Here is a 24,992-nt window from a genome sequence, read left to right as displayed (position 1 = left end):
AATCTTATATCTAACGTCTATCATGGCTTATAAATAATGTAGTGGTTTAAAAGGAGCCTGACAGCAGTTGTAACCCCTCACATACCAAAATGTGAGTGTAGCGATGGTCAAGCAGACTGTGACCAAGCAATCCAGGCTTTAATGGTCATAGGGGCATTTAACACATAGAGCCCTAGCCACTGCGCATGAAGATCACTTCAAAATTGCAGTAAGTGAAGGCATTCAAATATCTATTTCTTGGTCATGCAGCTTATAGAACCAATGCCCCAGGTATATCTACACTGCCCTCCCTATAGTCTGCAGTTTTGAGGGATCAAAACAACCACCAAAGTCCTTTCAAATGCAACTTTGTAAAGAAAAAAGGTACATTACAAAATGGCACATATATGCACATACAAGGTGGCCACTAAATTCTACACATGCCAAACAGAGCTCCCTCACAATGGAGCCCATTTATTATGACTAATGTGTAGTAGTATACAATCTAAATCCTCAGTAGCGCTGTTGTGAAAACCACTAAATTATTATAATATTTATGTCTTTTCATAATTTTAGCATTTCTACTCTAGCTAGTCGCCAAGTCAGACCAGTACTTGCCAAAAGAGAAAAATTCAGATCGTGACAATATACCCATGCAATATACCAATACTTGGTAAACCTTAAAGATGCATCTTTAAGCAGTTTATTTTTTTCTCATTCACGTAGTGGCTGATCTGCATCAGGCCTTGCAGATATATTATGGCGAGCGCAGTGATTTCATTTACTCAGAAAATGATGACTGGTCCATAAAAGTAGAGACTGGATACATATGTAGTGAAACTCACCATCTGGACTGTATAGCTAAAAATCAGCTTTTCTGCTGTGATGCTGTTGATCCGGTCCATAAGCTTCTGTTTGTCAGCAAAGAACCTTTGAAGTCGTACATTCAGGCAATGACAGGAAGACACGCAAGATTTGTACAAATCATTCAGTTTCTTCACCACTAAAAAAAAAAAAAAAAAGTCAGCAGGTCAGCTATACCCTGGCCAGTAATGTAATGTCTACAGGGATGTATAGATAGTTTACACAGGGAAACAGCAAGGGGTTCAGAGTAAGATCTTACTCAGAGTGAGGGTGCATTCACACGGAGTAACGTGCTGCGTGACCTGGCACGTATACGCCGTGTGATATTTTGAGCGCCGTATACGTTCCCATTGATTTCAATGGAAGTTAGTCTCGTATATGCCTATTTTGTGGCTGTGATTTTGAAATCAATGGGAGCTCAAAATCTCACACGGCGTATACGTGCCAGGTCACGCGGCACGTTACTCCGTGTGAATGCACCCCAATGGTGACTAATCTGCATGTTAACAGCTTTCCCCCGGTGCTATATTAAAATAGTGGGGGAGTCAGGGGGTATAGCTGTTGAAGAAACAGCTGACATTGATATACCTCTGGGGGGCTGTAGATACAGTCCTATGAAAAAGTTTGGGCACCCCTATTAATCTTAATCATTTTTTGTTCTAAATATTTTGGTGTTTGCAACAGCCATTTCAGTTTGATATATCTAATAACTGATGGACACAGTAATATTTCAGGATTGAAATGAGGTTTATTGTACTAACAGAAAATGTGCAATATGCATTAAACCAAAATTTGACCGGTGCAAAAGTATGGGCACCCTTATCATTTTATTGATTTGAATTCCCCTAACTACTTTTTACTGACTTACTGAAGCACAAAATTGGTTTTGTAACCTCAGTGAGCTTTGAACTTCATAGCCAGATGTATCCAATCATAAGAAAAGGTATTTAAGGTGGCCAATTGCAAGTTGATCTCCTATTTGAATCTCCTCTGAAGAGTGGCATCATGGGCTACTCAAAACAACTCTCAAATGATCTGAAAACAAAGATTGTTCAACATAGTTGTTCAGGGGAAGGATACAAAAAGTTGTCTCAGAGATTTAACCTGTCAGTTTCCACTGTGAGGAACATAGTAAGGAAATGGAAGAGCACAGGGACAGTTCTTGTTAAGCCCAGAAGTGGCAGGCCAAGAAAAATATCAGAAAGACAGAGAAGAAGAATGGTGAGAACAGTCAAGGACAATCCACAGACCACCTCCAAAGAGCTGCAGCATCATCTTGCTGCAGATGGTGTCACTGTGCATCGGTCAACTATACAGCGCACTTTGCACAAATAGAAGCTGTATGGGAGAGTGATGAGAAAGAAGCCGTTTCTGCACGTACGCCACAAATAGAGTTGCCTGAGGTATGAAAAAGCACATTTGGACAAGGCAGCTTCATTTTGGAAACAAAAATTGAGTTGTTTGGTTATAAAAAAAGGCGTTATGCATGGCGTCCAAAAAGAAACAGCATTCCAAGAAAAACACATGCTACCCACTGTAAAATTTGGTGGAGGTTCCATCATGCTTTGGGGCTGTGTGGCCAATGCCGGCATCGGGAATCTTGTTAAAGTTGAGAGTCGCATGGATTCCACTCAGTATCAGCAGATTCTTGAGAATAATGTTCAAGAATCAGTGACGAAGTTGAAGTTACGCCGGGGATGGATATTTCAGCAAGACAATGATCCAAAACACTGCTCCAAATCAACTCAGGCATTCATGCAGAGGAACAATTACAATGTTCTGGAATGGCCATCCCAGTCCCCAGACCTGAATATCATTGAACATCTGTGGGATGATTTGAAGCGGGCTGTCCATGCTCGGCGACCATCTAACTTAACTGAACTTGAATTGTTTGTCCAAAATACCTTTATCCAGGATCCAGGAACTGATTAAAAGCTACAGGAAGCGACTAGAGGCTGTTATCTTTGCAAAAGGAGGATCTACTAAATATTAATGTCACTTTTCTGTTGAGGTGCCCATACTTTTGCACCGGTCAAATTTTGGTTTAATGCATATTGCACATTTTCTGTTAGTACAATAAACCTCATTTCACTCCTGAAATATTACTGTGTCCATCAGTTATTAGATATATCAAACTGAAATGGCTGTTGCAAACACCAAAATATTTAGAACTAAAAATGATTACGATTAATAGGGGTGCCCAAACTTTTTCATAGGACTGTAGCATTGCAGATCATGTGGATAAACTGTTCAATTTTCTGACCATAGAATGAAAAACTTTGTCTGGTTCTTGATCCGTGTCTCCATTGCTGAGAAATTAAGCTTTTTTTTCCTAATATGCTAATAAGCTGTGTGATGGGACGAGAGAATTACCGTTGTTCTCACTGTACCTAAGAGCTATGTTTTTCAGTAACCAATGCCTCCATCCATGCAATGATTGACACTTACACTTTGGTGCCAAGAAAAATATCCTTGCTGCACCAAACAGATCACTAGCAAATTAGGAAAAAACTAATATCTCAGCAATGAAGGCAGCGATGGGGATTGAGAGAAAAACATGTTATTCACGTGAATCCCAGCTATCTGACGGTGCTTATAGTCGAATAGGGACTGTACAGGCAAACACCCACCTTGTTTAACTGTAGAGGACAGACACAATTTTCCAGTCTTGACGTGCTCCATGGCGGTCTGAAGCCCATTTGAGAGAAGTTCTGCTGCTTTCAGATAGAGAACCAGCTGTTCTGCGTAACTGACAGAAAGTACAACAAAAATTAGTTTGCGTCCAACTAATTCATGCTTCATATAATACTATTATTAAATAGATTCTGCCTTCCTCCAGTGTAGTCTATCTAAATGCAATTTCATTTAATGGGAAACATCAACCATACATAATACAGACAAACTTGGAGCAATACTAACATAAGAAAGTCAAATAGAAACAGTCTACAAGATGCAAGATGTAGAACAAAATGTCTATATTAACAGACGTAACATCAAGTGCACACTGCAAAGAATAGAAGACAACATAGTTTAAAGGTGTCGCTTGGTCAGATACCCATCTAAGATTCCTGTAAAGGGTATAACTAATAGATGCTAATAGCTGAAAGGAATAATTCAATAGGTACTTTTCTGATGACAGACTCCTTGAGGCGCTCCTTAAAGGGAAGCATTCACATGGAAAACGCAGTTGAATCTGCAGGCAGCTTATTATAGAGCAGGAAGAGCTGAGCAGATTGATGTATAGTTTTGTGGGAAAGATTCAGAGTAACTTGACATTTTTCTATTGAAATCTCTGCTCTTTCTATGATGAGAAGGAGGTGGACCTAACAATGACTGACAGTCTCTCCTCTATGACTACAGAGATAGCTGTCAATCACTAATAAGACCACCTTCTTCTCAACAACAATGGATAAATGACAAGCTATAATAAATCTTTTCTTAGAAACCTATACATCAATGTACTCTGCTCCACCTGCTCCATGTCATACAGTCTTCAGATTCAACAGCAGTTTTCCATGTGACATATTCCCTTTAAGGTTGACCTATATAATAATAATAATACATTTTATTTATATAGCACCAACATATTCCGCAGCGCTGTACAATTTGGACTTTAGCTGCTGAAAAGATGCTAACAGCTCTTACAGTTTTCTTTTTTTTTTTTGTTGTTGAGAGCTAAAGGTTGAGGTTAGTACTCTTATCCAGCTACATAAAGAAGACATTTGAGAGAAGCATGGTCATCTGCTGTCTTTCAGTGAGCCGCTCAAGTGATTTAAAGAGAGTCTATCAGCCGTAAATTGGTTGTAAGTCTAATCCCAGTACCTTATAAAGTTGATTCTACAGTTTCACAATATATCTGTTATTTAGATTTAAATGCAATTTTCATGTAAATTAACTTTTTATTCATATGCAATTGAGATAAAGTGCTTTGGAAGGGTTTCTGAGCTGGCCTGAGCTTTAGTCTCCGTTCTAGATTTCTATTTGGAAACACGACTACAGAATCCCTTTAAATGTGTAAATATTAGGCTCTGTTCACACTACATTTTTGCATGTTTGCATTTTTCATAGATTTAAAACACCATGCAACGGAATACATATCCTACTACCATTCACCTATATCATACTAAATATAGGATCCATTTGATCTTGTTTTTGAATGTGTCAGAAAAAAGTTACATACACTGTTGTGTTTCCAGTTACTTCAGTTCTTAATTTGACAGACCATTATTTACTTGTGCCCACAAACGCACAGAATACACTGAATTAATTTCTTTGGTATTAGTATCAGTCCGTCTGTCAAGGAACACTGCACATACAGAGCATCCTCAGTTCAATCTTATCAGATCCAGAGGATTAAATTAAGGATAATGTCCTAATAGTCTGTGCATGCTTAATTTCCCCTTGTGTCTGGACATTATATCTATTGATGTCTGACTATTGATGTCTGAGACAATCTCACCTCCACTCACGACTTAAGAGGCTAATCTGATCTGCCACAATGCTCTCTTGCATTTGGTACTCCGATGTTGCAGAAGCGCTCACGTCCACAGAACTCCCTTTGAGACTGGCAATTTCCATTATAGAATGAGCAAAGGCAAGTGTGAATCGGAGACTGCGTAGTGTGTCCGTGTGCTCTTGCTGCAAAGAAAAATGGATTATTGCAGTTAGAGGATAGAATATGAAGATGACAGAGAACAATGCACAGAGCCCATCACAAAATATAATGTCGGAGCACCGCAAGCACTTTTCATATAAAAGAGACATTCACTATCTTCCTAAGACCAGATTTCCACACAAATGATAGTGAGATAGGTGGATAAACAGGTTGATGCCATATCGTCTGCACATAAATAATTATGGTTATCACATGGGCCATCAATAAGGCATCTGTCGTTTTTTCCATGCCGTTTGAGATGTGGTTATATTAGAGTGAAAAGTAAGTTTCTTGGACATTTACGTATAATGTACAAAGCTCCCATTATATCCTGTACAGCCACAAGGCAAAAATAATTGCACTGCAACTCTTTCTCCAAGTTCTAAGCCCAATAAGTATATATAAAAATAAAAAAATCCAACCACAAGTAAATGAGTCTACATTTTCCCATCATAAGCACTTCTAAAGTAATCCAGAAAGTCAAGCTGTCAATGCCTACGAATACAGTAGTGGATGTGTACTCAGCTCCTGACTATACATTATCTAATAATCTATTGCTCATCATGGCGAATGAACACTGAGACTGGGCAAGGCTTCGTAGACTGTTTCCCATGAATCTGGATGAACATGGCATCTCACTTGCAAAGGTTTGTGAATTTCTAGTGGCCTGGTCCTGTCCTCTCCTGACGTATTTAGATCTGTAGGGTTGTGTACGGGAAGCATACTCTCTAACTATGACTATTAAAGAGGACCTTTCATGTCCTCAGGCACATGTGGGTTTTTTTACTGCTAGAAAGCCAACACTGCGCTGAATTCAGCACACTGTCTGCTTTCCTGAAAGTCTAGCTGGGCTGTGAGGAACGCCACCCCTAACTGTACCCGTCCATAGCCCTGTACTGTTAGGGGGAGCATTCCTTACCAGCGATGATACTAAGTTGTAAAGAACGCCCCCAGTACTAGTTTACGGATGAGTACTGTCCTCACAGCTTAGCGTCATCGCTAAGTACAGGGCTCTGACAGTATAGGGCTATGGACGAGAACAGACAGGGGCGTTTCTCACAGCTCAGATAGACTGTCAGGAACGCCCTTCTGACAGTGGGTAGAGATCAGTGCTTTTGTAATGGCACCAATATCTCCAGACCCAGGAAATGGGGAAAAATGACAGTGCACTGAATTCAGCACACTGTCAGCTTTCTAGCGGTAAAACCACATTGGTCCGTGGACAGCAAAGGTCCTCTTTAACACAGCCAGGAAGGATAAAATCTGCAACAGGTTACTATTTGTTCCTTAAAGTAACAGTGCTGATTTTTTTCCTGCTCTTTAGATGTAGCTTGTTGTCAGATGTTATTGACCACCTAAAAAAAAATACCATCATGTTACCAAACTAATAAAAATGTTCTTACCTCCATCAGAGTCTCTTCAGGAAGTTCAGGCACTTCAAACATTACAATGCCTTCAGCATTTGCCATCCCAGTGTCAGGGAATGCATATCTAAGGCTTGAAGGGGCTTCAAAAGTTTCACCACCTGCGCCAACCACAAGATGTCTTCCAGTGTATGAGCCAGCTGAGCTCTGCGAGCTGGATGACCCCACTGAGATGAGAAATAAAAAAAAAAAAAGAAGAAGAGACTGTGAAAAATGCCCTCAAGAAACATGACCAATATACAGACACTAAGTCTGAGTTACCTGAGAAGAGATGTGTGCGGGTTGTCTGAGGAGGAGTCATGCCATCAGGAGGAGATCCCACTGTGAAAATAACTGGGGCGGGACTGAGAGAGCCTTGAGTCACACCGTGCAGGTTCCCTCCATAACCAATCATAGGAGCTAACAGGATTGAAAATAGATTTTTGTTAGTTGTCATATATGGTACGCATATATATATATATATGTTCTCTGAAGTGTAAGTGGATACAACCTAAGCTACTGCCAGTTGACATTATTGGTCAGCGCTTCATGTATTTTAATACACAATAGGCATTATATTGCCCTTTATCATGCTTTTACATTATATAATTACATAAAAGGTACAGAAAAATGTTTAGAATACATACAAAATTATACGTAAAAAGCACAGTGTGCTCATATATTGAGGAGAGCATCGCTATTATACACAGCTTGGGGATGTTATGTCTGTCTACGGTTGCAGACTTCAAGTCTGGAATTGGCAAACAATACAAATGCTTCTTCCCGTTACTTCGCTTCCTTCTTCAAATTGCAAAATAGAAATATCAGATGTACAACATCCATGTTAAAGGGAATGTCTCATCAGAAAATCACAAATATCCATATTTGAAACAAATCCTAGAGCCCTTCAGTTTTCACTCTGACCACCAGTCTAATAAATGGCACTTTTTGTTCTGTATAATGGAGCTCAGGATTACCAGTGAGTAAGCTTCTTCATGCATGGCACTAGTTACAACATCTATAAATATGGACACTTAAATGGGTAACAAATATTTTGAAGTCCCTGGAATACAGGAAAAGCAGAATATAACATCACTGACCAACAGCGGATCTCAGTCTTCAGAGAACAAATGGTTAACATGGAAAACAGCTGCTGACCAATGATGTAACCTTCTGGCTTTCCTCTTTCAGGCTGTTAAGTGACATCTACATTTCTACTTTCTGTTAATTTTTTTCAGAAACACCCAAGATATATAAGTCACATTAAAGAGGTTGTCCAGGCTAAACAATATTCTAATCAGGCTGGGTAGGGTTGAGAAACCAACAAATCATACTCTCCTGTCCCTGATGCTCCGGTGTCCTCCCAGGGTGGTTTGGTGCTGCAACTCAGGTGCCTTATTTCTGATGAATTTCCTGCCGGCTGTGACGTTCCGATTCCCTTCCGCTGAAGGCGCTGATTGGCTTCAGTGGTCACGTGACTGCTGAGGCAAATCAGTGACCTCAGGAAGGGAACCGGGAATATCACAGGTAATTATGCACGCGGTTCCCATCTTCTTGAGGCCACTGATTAGCCTCAGCTGTCACATGCAGCAGGTACTTCCACTGGAAGACAACAACGGAGCGGAAGGAACGAACCACGCTGGAAGGCACCAGAGAACTGGGGACAGGAGAGTATGGTTTTTCTCAAAAAATTTTCTGCTCCCTCAGCCTAATTAATAGATAAAATGTTTATGCTAGACAATCCCTTTAAATCCATCTACCCATTGACGTTAAAAAAATAAATAAATAAAAATCTATAAAAAACACAAAAGATGACAGAACACATTTTTGTTAGGCAAACATATGCATCACACATGTTGGTCATAGCACTGATGTTGCACTGATAAGTTATCTGCTAATGTCTTTACTTGTATATATACAGAGTAGGGTTTGGTGAAGAAATGCACATCAATGTTATGTGGTAGGTAAAGAAGGGAAGACTCACCTGCAATCTCCATTGGTTTCTCTGCATTGAGACTATCTGTACTGCCAACATCAGTAGCCTGTGTCCCAAATGCAGCTTTCAGCAGGAGGTCTGTGAGTCTGCCAGTGCTGAGAGACCTGCAGGGATCCAGACATGAAAACCAACTGAGCATTTGGTCTGAAAACTGCAGCCAAGTTGTATGTTACATGTGAAATAGTGTTTCCACCAGCGGAAGATATTGGTGTTCATTCCTGATTTTAACAATATGGTTATGATAAAAGCCCTTAAATGATTTACTGCAATTCTAACCATTTTTACCAAATTTTTGTTGGAAACAAACTAAAATTTAATAGTATGTTTCAGAATCCAAAATCTCCATCATACAAATGTTATATATAGAATTTAATATGAAAATCCCTTCTCTGAAGTTACTGTCTTCCTAGATGGCCTTTATCCACATGGGTGACCTTGTTATTGTTCATATATACTTGACAATAATCAGCTAAGACTAAACAATCCTTCTATGCCGCCATCGGAGTACAATCTTTATATATAAGAACATGCTGACATTGTCAGATCTTAGCACGGTATGAAAGGTCAAATAATGTTTGCTCGAAGACTTAAAGTCTTACGTAAGATACATACGTAATAGCAATAGCAGTCTATATCAATAGCATGTGTTTATTTACCCAAAGAAGCTGATAGGGAGATTATATATGAGCACATTCTCCATCTATTTATAGCATTAATAATGATCTCAGCTAGACACATACATCTATGAAAGCAGTAAAATGGTAGTTATGGCCAGAGTAGGATTAAAGATGTTTTGGCTACATGAATTATGACTAGACTGGAATAATACAGTCATGTGAAGATGAATGGAAGAGCTGGAGCAGAAATCATGGATCAATAGACCATAAGTATCATGTCCACTGATGCAATTTCACTTGGAATCATTACATCTGGGGCTACACAACCTATAGAAACAAGAATGCAAGTGACCTTCTACCTAACACAAAATATCTGATGGAGTAAGACTTAGTTGAGTAGTCACAAACTCAACCCTAAACACGAAGTCTCAAGCTGTCCAGTCAGTGCTTGGACATACCCTTAGTCACTTTTAAAGGTCAGCTCCATTTGATGCACTAAAAATTTCTATTATTAATTTTGTGTTATTTTTAGGTGGTTTACACTAAAAACTTATATACTGTGTATAACGTACATAACAGTATTGTGAAAGCAATTAAGAGCAAAGGGAGTTTTATTAACATGATTACCTGCCAAAAGGCCCCTTCATTTCCTCCACAGGACGCACACCCATGCCAGTTTGCTGATACTGGTACTGTCCTACATTCTTTAGGTCAGGAAGCGTCTTGTTTCGGGTTGGTGGGACTATCACTCCTTGGTGAGTAAGAAGAGTCAGCAGATTCTGAGAATTGGTTCCCTTGGGAAACTCAAATGGTGATATGCTCTGAAGGTGGAGGAAATATATTTATTATTTTGAGACATATTTATGGATTTTTTTTGTTTTCAATACAAAATACATTTGCACTCCACACGAGTATTGGCTAAGTCAATATACAGAGCACGCCAGTGCTCATGAACTCTCATCACTTGTCAGGTAAGGTGTAGTGGTAATTTATGAACTAAAGAGGTATTCCAATGTTTTGATATTTATGGTGTATGCCATAAATGTGTGGTAGAAGTGGTTCCACCTATGGACACCCTCAATACTTTTGACCTTCCTTTCTACTTGGTGATGTAACTGCTGTGAAGCCACCTTTCCAGTCATGGCAGCCACAGCATCAGGCGGGACAGGGACAGGAGACCACCTTTCTGGAGACAGGTGTCAGGCCCACTTTCTGTGAATATGAGTGTTCTGAAGATGATGTGGTTTTACCTTTTGTGGAAATACCATAAACATTCAAAACAAAAATGACAAATTTAAGAAAAATATACTGTATATAAAAAATTTGGTGCCCTATATAGGCTGTCATCTTATGTACTCTACTTTCTAGAAAACTACCAGGTCAGTAAAACTGTTGTTGGGGAGGCTTAGGTAAAATACTACCAAGGTACTAGAAGCTATAGCAGTTGTCCAGGACCTAAAGATTTTTGATACAGAGGACAGGTCATCAGTACCAATACTCTTTGGGTGCTGGACAACCCATTTAAGATAGTTTTGTTGCCCCCTGAATTGTATGTTTCTTATTTTCTTACCTTTGTGGGTGAACCCAGAATAGTTGGAAGGGGGCTCCTATGCATAAACTCAGACAATTTGGGGGATGATCTTAGTGGTCGAGTGGACTGTAAGCCATGGATCTGCTGTGGGGAGCTTGGCTTGGTAAAGACATCTTTAGGTATCACAGGATCTGATAGCTGCTTCTTAATCTTCTGTTTAGTTGGTTGTAGGTCAGACAGGTTTGGAGCACTGTTAAGACGAGATCCCATTCTACAAGAATTCGGAGCAGGCACTGGGATACCTGAAAAATATAGAAAATAATGACAGACTCAAACACCTGGAAAAAATATTGCGTTGCACATGGCAAGCTGACACCCCACATTCTGTACAGTAGAGGGTACTATTTCCTTAATGTTCAACCATGAACTTTACACATCCATCCCTTAAACTCACCTACCCTAAACTCCAACTCAACAAAGAATAAAGAATATTCTGACCACCAGATTTGTTATTGTACATGACAAACAAGGAGACTGAACATAGCCTTGGTTTCCTTAATAGCTAACTCCTGCCAATACTTCTTCATACACAGATCAATAAATGCATTTTGTCATATGCATCTGTAACTGTTGTATATTTCCCTCAGCCGACCTGTCTTGAATACATCTCAAGCTGTTCTTACCCTATTGATGGAAAAACACCAAGTGTGTGTTGACAGCAAATCTGCCTGTGCATGCGTGACTTAAGGACTGAGTCATTGAGTGATTCACAATGGCTCTGAAATGTTTACCACATACAATGAAACCATATGTTCTGATTTGAGGAGTGTATTGTGCACACCTTGTAAGCATATTGCAGCTGACTGACCTAGTCATGGTCACAGCTGAAGGATCGTTGCAGTGTATCAGTGCAGGACATTTTCTATGCATTTAACATAGCAGCATCAGCACAAATCTATTTTTGGCTTGCTTGCCAATGTTAATCGCTGTTCCCTACATAGATGCAATACATCAAAGTCATACTTCTCTGAGCAACACATTATTGGAACAGGTTTTCAGCTTCAAAGAACATATATCTTTAAGATTTGATATATTCTTTAGACAGGTCAACAATATCTGATTGGTGAAGGACTGAAATCCAGGTGGGTGCTGCAACCTCTTCAGTGATTTCCAAGCACAGCGCCATATATTGCATAGAGGATGTGCTTAATATTGCAGCTCAGCCCCATTCATTTGAATGGAACAAAGATACAAACAAGTCACATGATGAATGAATATGACATCACTCGCTTGCAAAATGCATGTGGCGCTTTCCGTAGTGCTGCTGCTGATTCGAGTAACTAATCTGCAGGGGTTCCAGGTATCAGATTTTCATTAATCAGATAGTCAAGAGCTATCCTAAGGAAAGGTCATCAATATGCAAGTCCTGGACTAGGCCATCATCGTCATATCTCTAAATAATGGCAATCCATTCAAAGAGCCATTCTGCCACAACCCCTAAACTGTTTACCATGCACAGTAGCATACAATTTATAGTGGCTACGTCCTGTACTGCAGCTCTCTCCAACTCAGTCCCACTCAAGTTAAAGCACTGTGCCTGGTAAATGATGAAGGAGATGTAGCATTGATCAAACCACCACAATCCCTTCATTCATCTGACCATTAGGGTGCTCAGAGTTGGATACGTAGATATATATTTGCTCTTCACACACTATACCCACCATATTCAGGGCTTCTGTTTCTAGGTTCTGCTCCTCCAGGGCTTCTGCTGATGGCCTGCACAGGCTGCTCTGGGATAGTACCCACTGTGTCATACATCATAAAGAAAGTAAGCAGAATTTTAATTAAACATACCAAAATATTTCTATATGCTTATATTAGTTTTCTATGCACCACTGATGCACAATATATGTAATAGCATTGCACAAACCTAAGGCTTAGTTCACATCTGCATCGGAGTCTCTGTTGGACTTTTTCCTCTGCCAGTTTCAGTTTTAAAATGACAGACACTCAACAGACTCCATTACAGTCAATGGGGTCCACCAAGGTCCATGTGTAACTGCTAACACATTGCTCCACCCGTCTGTTATTCTGGTTCTCCGACGGACCAGAACAGAGAGGCCAGTGCTAGTGTGTACCTAGTGTATGTCAGGGACACTATTTAAGTTTTTAATTTTGGTTTTTATTTTGATGTTGCTTTGTAACTAGTATAAACTATTTTTTTATATTTATGCAAAATATACAAACATAGTAAAAACTTATTGAAAAGTGGATCTATATTCCTTGCTATAATTCTTATATTTCCCAAGACACCTGCAAAGAGCAACTGTTGCAGTAGCTGGGTGCTGAAAACGGTTAGTGGACAGACATTCTAGTAATAGGAGAGACACTTCAATTCCCAGGAAGCACCACTATGCAGTGAAGAGGGCTGTTGTGTTGCTCCTATTACTTGTATAGGAGTGGTGCTGCACGTCTGTCGCCATCCATTAGCAGTTTCTGGCACCCAGAGGCTGCTGGAACAGGTGATTTGTGCAGGGTCTCGGTGTCAAACCCCCACAGATCACATACTGATAACGTGTGGATATGTCATTGGTATGAAAAAACAATTTGGGGCTGGAAAATCCCTTTAAATGAAAGAGAAGACAGAGTCCTAAATATTTGGGTAAACTGTATATATTAATAAATCAGTAATTATAGTTTAGGCCTTTAACTAAAACTTTTCAGAAGACAAAAGATAGCAGTGCAAACCAACTTACCTTGCGGAGAGGGAATGTATGGTTTTGCTCCACCGAAAGAAAGCCTCCTTGTTGTTGGTGCAGTGGCAATTTCTACTGGGAAAGGAGGGGATGTTCCTGTTCTCATGAAATTAATGGGGCTGACACTACTAGACTTCCGCACCATGCCAGATCTGATAAAAAAGACATCCAGAGGTAACCAAAACATATTTATTGTACTGAATAATAATAATACTTAGCGAGCAACATGCACACACATAATATGGCTAATAAATCAATTTAGGATACGTTCACACGGCAGTATTGGCTGTGGATTTGGGGCAGATTAGCCCCTGAATCAGGGTCAGATTCCAACCGGAATTCGTCTTCCGTTGTTTTCAATGGGAGGCAAAGATCACAGCAGGACGAGTGAACATTCCCTTAGAATACTTTGCAACCCTGTCATTCTGCTGATCACTGGTATACTTGTATACCACTTTGAGAAAGTAAGGAAGCACTGGGACACTTGAGAAAAAAAATTATGAAAACTTTTAAAAATGAAGTGCTCCAGAAAACTGAATATAACAGAGCACTTTTTTTATGTGTGTGTGCAAAAGTGGATGTAGCAGGTGGCGTCTGGGCATCTACAGCCTGGCAGCTGTACAATTATAACTTCTAGCTCTTATCTATGCCAGCTAGGAGATTGTAGTACATGGAAATCCAGCAGTGTGCCTATTTTATTAAGGGGCAGCATAAATCTACTGGCTGGTTCACGTTAATCTGCCATCATTTTGATAGTATACATACATACATACACATGTATAGACAAGTCTAAAAAAAAAACAAAAAAAAACATAATGCAAATTTCATTCAAACCTCTGTGGCGTGTACTGAATGGGTGACTGCAAATTCTGCTCAATCCTCCGATAATTTTCAATTTGAGATGGAACTGGAATGGGCACAGACTGACCATATCTGCTAGCTGAAGCCTGAGGCAATCTAATGTGAAAAAAAAAAAAAAAATAATAAGTTGTAGAAGTGAAACAGTTTAAAATAATATGTCAACATATAAAAGCATACACAATAGGCTAAGGCAAACAGGATTATTATTATTATAATATTTAGCTAAGGAGGTGTTTCATAATTTCCTTGGCTACTGCCAATTCGCTACCTTTTAATGATGCTTAAAGTCCTATAAAGTCCTCATGTTTGGACCATAATATAATCTGTTTAGTAGGATTTTGTTCCCTTATCTCCATTTAAGACCACTCAGAGATATCTGATAACACTTCAGGTTTACATAATGCCTCCTCTGATCTGTAAATCTAGTATAGTTTCTCTTGAGTCCTTATTAGTGTTTACGATTTTTTTTTTTTTTACAGGCATAAGAACATTTTGGCCCCTTTAATAAAAGGGTATTCCAATAAGTAACCTGCCCGCCAAAGCATAGGGGGTAATGTCCTGGTTGGAGTGGATTCAAATGCTTTACTTTGGCAGTTCTCATTGAAATGAATAAAGTGGTAGAGCGCATTTCTGACCTACCACTCCATTCAAACTGGAAGGCAAAACACCCCATTTCTTTTCATCACTGGAGGTCCCAGCCGTCAGACCCCTAATGATTAGCAAGTTATCTCCTATTCTTTGTCTATGATACCATCTTTTTTTCTTACCGAGATGGACTGGGGGAGCAGCTATATGGAAGTGTTGGTGAGGGTGTTCGAGCCCGGCTCTCCAGACCAGTGGAAGTCAGTAGGGAACTGGGAAGAAACCGATAAAAGGATGAAGACTTACAATGTCCATATGCTTAGTAGTATCACACTTAGTATTTGCAATTGGCCCAAATTTTCTGAGATCTCAAATAAATCCGTAAAATGGATAGATAAATTATTGGGGACCACCGTGTAGAAACATCAGAACACTCGATGTGTGTGCTTTGTCCTCTATAATATGCAATACATTTAGAAGTGATCTATCTACTCAGCTAATGTAGCCAAAATAGCCATACGTAACTTTACTGCATTATATCAAAATTCTGTGGCCAGATGGTATGACCAGGTCATTTGTTAATAGCTTTAAGATATATGGTCTGTAGATGCCTGAACTGGAAGACAGCTTACTTACCCGCTATACATTAATGTATCTTGGATGGGCTTGCTTGTAGCCTCTGCTATATCTGCCAGATCATAAAAACAAGGGATTAGCTCAACGCTATAATAAAGCCAACTATGTTAAGTAAAAATGATAATACAACTAGGTTTTGTAAACTACATAATACAACCAAATGATATCCATCTCCTTTTCTGAATGCTTTTTCAGATCTGTACCTATCCATGGCAATATTCTCAAAAAAGTTCCATTCAATATTGTTGCTTAGATTTTTTTATTTACTAATTTAGATTAGAGAAAGATCTTTGAAATGTAAGTAAAGACACAAGGATACATCATTGGAAACTGAAGCCAGCCATCTACAACATTACTGTAAGCTTCTTTGGTGAACAGCTATTTCGGTGGACTGCACCATACACATGCAAGCTCGGTCATGTAATTAATTCAATTAATTGATCTGTCAAGCCTGATCCCTACCTGTCTATAGTAGCTACTAGAGATGAGCGAACACTGTTCAGATCAGCCGATCCAAACAGCACGCTCCCATAGAAATGAATGGAAGCACCTGTGACGCTGACTTTGCCGGCGGCCGGCGTCACAGGTGCTTCCATTCATTTCTATAGGAGCGTGCTGTTCGGATCGGCTGATCCAAACAGTGTTCGCTCATCTGTATTAGCTACCTGTCTATCTACTCAGAAAAAAAGAGGCAACATAGACCTATGTATTATAGATAGACTTTTGCATTTTTTTCTATATATCTGAGTGCTATCTCTTTTCTGAGTATTAAAAGTGGATCATTACCCTGATGCTGTGGAATTGCATCTATCTACAGTAACTATCCATCTACAATGGCAGTAGAGCTACACATGGATCATGAAAAGTGAAACAAAAAAAACAAACCTTGGAATCATTCCATTCCTATAGCTCTTGGCCAAACTGCTAATGCCCACCTGCCAACAAACCTCAAGGGATTTGGGCTGGGGTATGAAAAAATATCTGACTCTTTGTTTTAATTGCCTGGGAAACAGCCCAGACTTTAATTATTATGTTCAGACGGCGCAGAGGTGATTAGTTGGCACTATGCAAAAATGAAGATCATAGGGACACGGGCAAAATAACAAAAGCATCACAATTGTCCTATTAGCCTGTATGAGTCATTCTGCCCATCGCCGAGCATTGATTCTATTTAACTCAATGTCAGTTTCTGAACTACATTAAACTTGAAACAACTTAGTGGAAAGGGGCTTCAAGGGGAAGACAGCTGCTTCCAAAATGCTGGATTTAAACAAAGCTTTATGCAAAGTGTCTCTGCAGTGCTTAGAAGTGTGCTGAGCTATGCCTCATTGTCCTGCCTTTCATACAGTGGCAAGCAGGAAGACAAGTCCTTAATTGTTAAATACTTAAAGTAACAATGGCACGAGGCAAGGAGGGAGACTTTCCAGAGCCTCAGCTGGCATCAATTAATCACTAATTTACAAAGCCAGAATGTCAGAACTTGCCCAGCGGATTAGTCCTAGGTGACCAGATTATATCTGCAAATCTCTCAATAACGCAAGTCAAGAGGTTTCCTCAGTGACGAACATCAAGGGAACACGAAACCTAAAACTGTATCTCTCTTCTGAAAGTGGCTGAATACAATTGGTTGTATTTAGAAAGAGAGAGAGGCTGACTATGGCGTTCTTCAACGGTATTAATAAAAAGCACACAGAAAAAATTTGCTCCATTATCATGTATGTCCCGTTATGAATATCTCTAGAAGTATTTCCATTCCTGGAAATACGTTATTACTTCTCAATGTATACCTGCAGTTTCAGATGTTTCCATATGAGCTATTGAATACATACACAAGTGCACACTATTCCGCCCATTAAATGACTTGTATTCCCCCCATTGCATGCTGTCCTTAGTTGTCCTTGGACTAGTGGGTAAACAGTGACAGCTATGATGTCTCCCATAAGCTGCACACAGCGAAGAGGAGATCCTGCACGCCTCTCTCTCTCTTAAAAGGAGAAATGGGTATTTTTCTATATTAGACTGATGTATAAAAAAAATAATCAGGTACAGTTTTATAAACATATATGACCTATGAGTATGACGCTTTACAGGCAAAAACATACATAGAGCAGAAGAAGCTCCACTGTACAAAATTAAAGTGGGCCCTTGTTGATGCATGTTGCTGTACCTATCTCTTCCATCCCACAAAGGACAAAAACTTGGGTGTTTCCTCCCTCACTTGTTAACTAATGTTACTGTTTTACAGAGAAGGAGTCACGTGGAAGTTCAAACATCGCAAAATAAGAGAGGCAGTAGTAGACCACACTGTATTTCCCTTCTCAGAAGTCCCATTTACGGATCAATCTATACTAAGTAATTACTTTCTTATGATGGTGAATCCTCAATTTATTTTGTATGATATGATATAGTTGGCTATAAACAAACCTTGGGAGCTTGGAAATTGCGCGGGCACCATAACAAAGTCATCGGTGTCACAGGAGGAGTTTTTACTACTGCTCCCTGCAGATTCTTTTGAACCTTGAAGAAACCTTGGAGAATCGGGGATAGGCGAGACCAGTGTTTTCTCCTGAAGTTGCTGCATTTCACCTAGAGACTGCTGGGGGTAAAAGAATGAAAGCAGCAGAAACAATATTAAAGGAGTGAAAACTTTGGCGTTCAGTATTTAGCAACATTTTATCTATTAATATGGGACAATCACATCTACAGGGTAGAACAGACAGATGCTATACATGATATTAAAGGGGAAGCATGTGAACTAAGGATTGCAGCACACTTCCTGAGAGATTACACTTATATGTGAAACTAACTGACCTGGCCTGATATCGTATAAAGCCTAAAAGGTATTGATCATCCCAGCAAAAACAAGCCCTTCAGCTTCTGCTCAGAATATGTTCACAAGTTTTTGCAGTTTTTACAGCGACACATTAAATTTCTTTTCCATTTATAACAGAAAACAAGAGACAGTGCCAGAGCTGTCACAGGATGGACACCATGGCAGGCAATGGACTCCACTGACTAAGAATGGAGTCTTTCAGCCATCTACATTTGTGGTCTAAGCTGAGAGTGCGTCAGTTATTATGGATATTGTGGTTTACACGTCACACTATATAGGATTTGAGGTACTTGTGTGAAAGATGATAATGTATATACTTACAGGTGGAGAAGCTAAATGTGATGTGGAAGAACTGCTACAAGAACTTCCTGAGCCTGAACTAGGGTATGATGGCATTGGCACGGGTACAGCTAGAAGACAGATAGGGATACAACAGGTTACGAGTTATGTTATTCTTCTACAGCAAAGTTTCGACACAATTCTGCAAGAACGAGATTTTTCTCAAAAACATGCAGTTAGCAGTGAGGTTCTTCAATAAAATAAATTTGCTGGATTTTATGCTTTTATTATATAATACCTTACTATAAGGGAACAATAAAATTGATCCCAAGGCCCCAGAGCTGTATATTATGATTTCAACAAATAAAGCGTATTTATTGCATTATGAAAAGTTATATTTTTTTCTAGATATAGCTTTTGTAGACATTTTTCATGGTTTTCAATAATTCTATTTACTGTAACTGGATGAGACATTTATTGCTTACTACTAGAGAAAAACAATCTGTCCTTCCACAGTCTTCCAAGCACCTGACATTTCACCCTTCACCTTGTTACCCAGAATGGGGAATCACGCCTTCCCTCCAGGCCTAGACAAGAGTCCCTGCCTGCACTGTTTTGGGGTAATCAGGTTCCAGCCTAGGCACTTTTTTGCAATGTGAGGAAAGACTATATAAAATGGCTGTCCCGCAGGCAGCATGTTAACATTGCTCAATTATGCCACTTTCTGCGACTGTTCCTTACACAGCAGACTACAATAGGCCTTAGACACATACTTTGCCATGTGTTATCCTGTATTCATGGTCTACTTATTTTCCTACTATAGTCCCATTTTATTTGTCTAGTTTGGAAAGGGACCTGGGAATCTACTTACTAGCCAAGCAGCAAGACCCTACTCTGATACACAAATCATCCATGGCTAGCAGATACCAGAAGCTGGTGGTACTGGGTGCCCCCCAAACATCATATAGTGTCTCCCTCTGTGCTGGAGATGTGGAACTAATCAGGGCACAATTCTGCATACATTTGGGACTTCAAAGCTTGCTGGGCTCTAGAATTAACTTCTAATTTCATCCCACTCTACACTCTCATTGGCAGTCTGTGGTTTACCCCCTGGTTAATGCAGCATGAGGATGCTTTCCTGTCTGTGGAGACAGGTATAGCAGATCATGAGGATGAAGGATCTTACTGCTCCACTTAGGATCATTAGGGTATGTTCACACGGAGGAAAAGGTGGCGGAAACCTTTTCCACTTTGTGAACTTTCTGCGCAGCTAGCCGTGACTGGATTCCGATGCAGCATCAGCCTTCCGTCGCGGCATCCCGCTCCTGATTAGGCCTAAACAGGAGCGTGTCTGTAGCTACGGACGCCACAGCTGATTCAGCCACGGAATCCGTGGCAAGATTGGTCATGTCGCTTCTTTTTTTCACTACTAGCTAGCGGGAAAAAAAAAAGCGAGCGGCTCCCATTGAAGTCAATGGAAGCCATTTTTGCAGGTGGACTCCTCGTCAAAATCTGCCTGCAAAAAAACTCGGTGTGAACATACTTTTAGAAGGTAAGTCATGGATGGTATCACTGGATTGTATTCCAGTTTACGTACACTCCACAAACGGGATGATGTCACAGTGAGATGACTGGGATTCTTTTCTTAAAATCCCATTTTTTTAAATTCTCTTTCTCCGTCTTCAGATTATTCTGTTTGTCTTCCTATTTATGGTTTCTTCTACTGTTCTTGTTTTTGAAACCGGACATCTAGGGTTATGCGAAAGCTTTGAAGTATCGTAGACTCAGTGTCACACTTAACTCAGGAACCATACTTGTTATGTACTTGTTATGGCCTGCTTGCCACTGCTATTTTCTCAAATTGCAAAATGTTAAAAATCTGTTCTGGTTACATGATGAACACACAAGTGCCCATTGTTCATTATACAATAAAAAAAAGCTTTATTTTCTGAAAAGTATACCCCATTAACAATGCTAATCAACGTGCAGCCATGATGTCCCTAATTCAATATAGGTGTCTAGACTCATACATACATTTCTTCATGGAGGAGCCCGCGTCCAAAAACGGATGGTGAAAGAATTCATCTGAAGAACAAGAGAAGTAAAATTTTACATAAAGGTCAAAGAAACATCAGCACATGTAAAAAGGTTTCATATTATGTATCAATTGCTAAACAAACATAGCATGATGTACGGTATATTACCACAATAGAAATGCATTAAAATAATACTTTATGTGCATAATATTGAATTTTTATTGGTGAACATGGTAACATGGAGACTCCCTAGGAATGGTAGCCCTATAAAGGTACATAACATGTGAATCAAGACTTGACAATATGGACGATGCTCTGCAGTACCACATATTATCCAAGTAACCAGTGAAATATTAGAGCATTACACAAGTACATAGAAATCTACAAGACTTTAACTTGTCCATTATGCAATTTGCAGAAGTTTTATCAAGAGAATTTACAAGTATTATTAAAACTTTACCAAAGTCCATTCGGTCCTTCTGGTTCCTCTGTAAAAGCCCCAAAAGAAGTTGCTTCAGATGACATGAGGTTTCCCGAGGGATACTGAAATGTTAAACACACAGACATGCCTGTTAAACAGCACATACCGACACAAAAATACAAGGGCAAAGCGGTAGTGAGAAGTCACCGTATAGGAAACTGCTGAGCAGAAGATTTGAGCAGTCTGTGCGAGCGAAAAGCGAGAGGGGAGCGCGGTTGCCAGGTTTAATTTTAACACTTGCAAGCACCCTGGGTATTATTCTTCATCACTCCTAAACTAGGCTCAGTGTTGTACTTAGAAAGTATTTTTAGGGGCAGACATTTTGAGGTAGGCAACAAAAAAATGTCTTGTGAATTCACTATGACTGGTAAAAGACCAAAGAGGTTTTACCTGTACACACCACCTATAGGAGAGCTTTGTGGTTATTCTGCCAATCCCAACACCTACCTCTAGTCTCTCTATACCATTACACATTTGGGTTATGCTGATAACACCAGGAAATACCAGTGTTACTGTAATTACTATGCAAATATATTTCCAGCCAGTACCGGAATATATAAGTGTTATATTACTTGGCCTCTTTCAGTACAAGACTTCATTAAAACATAGAACAGTCAAAACATATTCTTGTGCTCCATCGAGTTCTCTGGAATAGAGTTTCCTTAAATAACCCGGCCCATTTGCTGAGGGGATTAAAGACCTTTCTGTCTGAGCCTGGCACAAGAAGTTATGCAGTGTTAATTAAGGAATGCTCAAGTTAGTGCCAAATATCTTGTGCCCATCTCACTGGCAGCCTGGAACCTCCGCACAGAATCAACAGGTGTAGATAGAGAGCAAGTCATTGGAAAAAGCCAGTAATGCTGGAAGAATGATTACTTGGGAGTCAGGGTCTTGTTTTTTTCGTAGTAGAGACGAAGATCCTGAGGGCTGCTGGCCTGAAAAGAGAAGGAAGCTTTAACCACAGGTGGACTGTAAGCTCCAGAAGGTGCGGGGACAAGAATCATAGTCACATGCTATACAACACACCCATTGCCTATCATACACCTCCTTAACCACTAGTGTACTTATTTAGCATCACCATGAAAAGAGCTACTCTAGTCACTTTAAATAGGAAAGGTGGAATTAAGCTATGCAAACCACAAGGTGTTGCAACACATTGCTATTTCTTATACCATATAAAGATCAGTTTCTAAAAACGGACTCTAAACGCCTGTATACAATATGTGGGATACGGTCAACTACCCCAAAAACAGGTGTATAATGTACTTGTGGCCATGATAGCTGTCTGTTGATTCTATAAGCACACATTTAGCTTGGCCAAGAGTGCATATGTGGGGAAAAGAGAATAAGCCACTGCCAGATACATGTTGTAACAGCTTATCTCCTGTGGGAATAAGGATAGGATATAATGAGATCTAACATACATGATCCTTCTTCCTCCAGACATCTGGAGGAGAGAAAATGTCATAAGGTATATTACTGATCCCACGTAGTGTGATTGGATGACATTTATCTAATACATATGGATACCATTACAATTAAAAATCTGGATACTTATAGTAATCATACATATACTATCGGACATTTCTCCTTCCAAAAGGAAGTAGTCCCAGTTCTTACAATCAAAGTTAGAACTGAGGCCCAGTTCACATCTGCGTTCCCATCTCTGCATGAAAAATGCGGCACTTTTCTCTCTGCATTATTCATGTGAAAACCGAGTAGAAACCACACACACCCCATTATGCAGTCCGTGGGTTTCCTAAGGTAACCGCTTTTTTATGCGGATTTGGTTGCCGTTCGGGGGGTCCCCAAGTGGACCCCGAACGGAAACCCAGTCCCAGATGTGAACCGGGCCTTATAAACCAAACAGACTGGGCTTTATTCTGCTAGAAAAAAGTGAATACCATTCCCATATTATTAAAAGAATGGAGCCTTCATTGATATGCGGTGGTCTCCCTGCTATCCATTTTCAGCTGACATTTATAAAAAGAAAGGAAAAAATACTACAAGAAGTAATGTAAATGAATATTAAGTAGATGGATATGTTGCCCCCTAATATGTATTATCCACTGAAAATTGTCATTTTACCTAAATAATAAATGCAATTGTGCCCTCCCGTATCATAAAGGATGAGAGAAAAATTCAACTTTATAATAAAAGAAAGAGTTAATTGACAAAGACAGAACACATTCAGGGGCCACACGGTGGCTCAGTGGTTAGCACTGCAGCCTTGCAGTGCTGGAGTCCTGGTGTTCAAATCCCGCCAAGGGCAAAAAACCATCTGCAAGGAGTTTGTATGTTCTCCCCGTGTTTGCATGGATTTCCATCCCATATTTCAAAAAGACATACTGATAGGGAAAAATGTACATTGTGAGCCCTATGTGGGGCTCACAATCTACATTAAAAAAAAAAAAAAAAGACAGAACACATTCAATATCAGCATAGAGACCTGGAAAGACCATGGATTATAAAAACAGAATGTGCTTGACAACTACTTGATACTGTACATGTCACTTCAAGGACGGCTCCAGAGTTCATGGTAGTTAACTCACAAACAAAACAGAATTAGTGCTATACAACCAAATGGATGCATGTGCTAAAAATTTGTTATCTTTATAACAACTGTAACACATTGCAAGTTATAGAGTAATAGTAAGAAATCAATTAAACTGTAACCAAATAACTAATATATTAATTACAAACTGTAACCAGTATACAAAGGCAGGAACAAATCCGCTGTAAAATACCAGGGCACCTCACTGTCAACATAGTCTGTCTGTGTGTACTCAGTTTTTTATTCCGTCTCCGCAATTGTGTTAGAGGGAAGTGCTGCCAAGGCAATGGTAATTCTCCTAATATTTGGATTTGATCTTTTATTAATAGAAAATACTTGCATTAGTCATAATATATAATCTAATAATCCTAGAACATTTATTCTTCGAACTGGCTTGTGTGGTCCTTCAGTTGTTCTTCCTGGAAATATCTGATCAAACAATTGTAGCAGTGTGAAACAGTGCGCAGACATACCCTGCAAAGAAGGGTGATGGAAATGACCAGTTGTTAATTTGTTCATAAATTTCCAGGGGGAATACACACTGCAAAGAAAACCTGCTCCAACTGGTCATTCTAAGAGGAATGCAATTGACTAAAAGAGACATTTTAGGAGAGTGGAGAAGTCCTCTTGAATAGTTTCCAGTGTTACATTACTCTTAAAGGGGTTGCCGGGTCACAAATCCTTTTTTTCATACTGATAACCTATCCTGTGGATAGGTTATCAGTATATCATCTATGGGGTCCCGCATCCGAATCCTGCACCGTTCTGGCAGCGTCAGGGCGCCAAAAGCTACAGCAGTGGATAGGAAGTCCTATTCAAGTCATAGGAACTGTACTGTAATCCTTTGGAACCACCGCTATGCAGTGAATGGGGCTACTGCGCTGCTCCTATTACTTGAATAGGCGCTGCCTATTCCGATGCCCAGGTGCT

General features: G+C 39.7%; 1 protein-coding gene across 2 annotated transcripts in view; it reads right to left on the bottom strand.

The window, feature by feature from the left end:
* ULK1 (unc-51 like autophagy activating kinase 1) overlaps window positions 1-24,992 on the bottom strand; it is a 62,398-nt gene that overhangs the window by 1,291 nt on the left and 36,115 nt on the right. The window contains exons 9-26 of one of the 2 annotated variants that reach the window (XM_075274842.1): window positions 22,385-22,443; window positions 21,488-21,570; window positions 21,026-21,076; window positions 19,034-19,122; window positions 18,304-18,475; window positions 15,880-15,931; window positions 15,429-15,515; window positions 14,635-14,757; window positions 13,801-13,952; window positions 12,766-12,849; window positions 11,084-11,346; window positions 10,141-10,334; window positions 8,885-9,000; window positions 7,183-7,320; window positions 6,901-7,088; window positions 5,303-5,481; window positions 3,474-3,592; window positions 825-982 (exon numbers count right to left, since the gene is read on the bottom strand). In XM_075274842.1, the coding sequence (XP_075130943.1) occupies window positions 825-982; window positions 3,474-3,592; window positions 5,303-5,481; window positions 6,901-7,088; window positions 7,183-7,320; window positions 8,885-9,000; window positions 10,141-10,334; window positions 11,084-11,346; window positions 12,766-12,849; window positions 13,801-13,952; window positions 14,635-14,757; window positions 15,429-15,515; window positions 15,880-15,931; window positions 18,304-18,475; window positions 19,034-19,122; window positions 21,026-21,076; window positions 21,488-21,570; window positions 22,385-22,443 (2,307 nt within the window). The remainder of the gene's footprint in view (window positions 1-824; window positions 983-3,473; window positions 3,593-5,302; window positions 5,482-6,900; window positions 7,089-7,182; window positions 7,321-8,884; window positions 9,001-10,140; window positions 10,335-11,083; window positions 11,347-12,765; window positions 12,850-13,800; window positions 13,953-14,634; window positions 14,758-15,428; window positions 15,516-15,879; window positions 15,932-18,303; window positions 18,476-19,033; window positions 19,123-21,025; window positions 21,077-21,487; window positions 21,571-22,384; window positions 22,444-24,992) is intronic. The other variant, XM_075274852.1, reaches the window with a different exon arrangement.

This window comes from Leptodactylus fuscus, chromosome 1 (assembly GCF_031893055.1).
Source record: "Leptodactylus fuscus isolate aLepFus1 chromosome 1, aLepFus1.hap2, whole genome shotgun sequence".
Classification (NCBI taxonomy): Eukaryota; Metazoa; Chordata; class Amphibia; order Anura; family Leptodactylidae; genus Leptodactylus; species Leptodactylus fuscus.
This window is presented reverse-complemented; position numbering and strand designations above follow the sequence as displayed.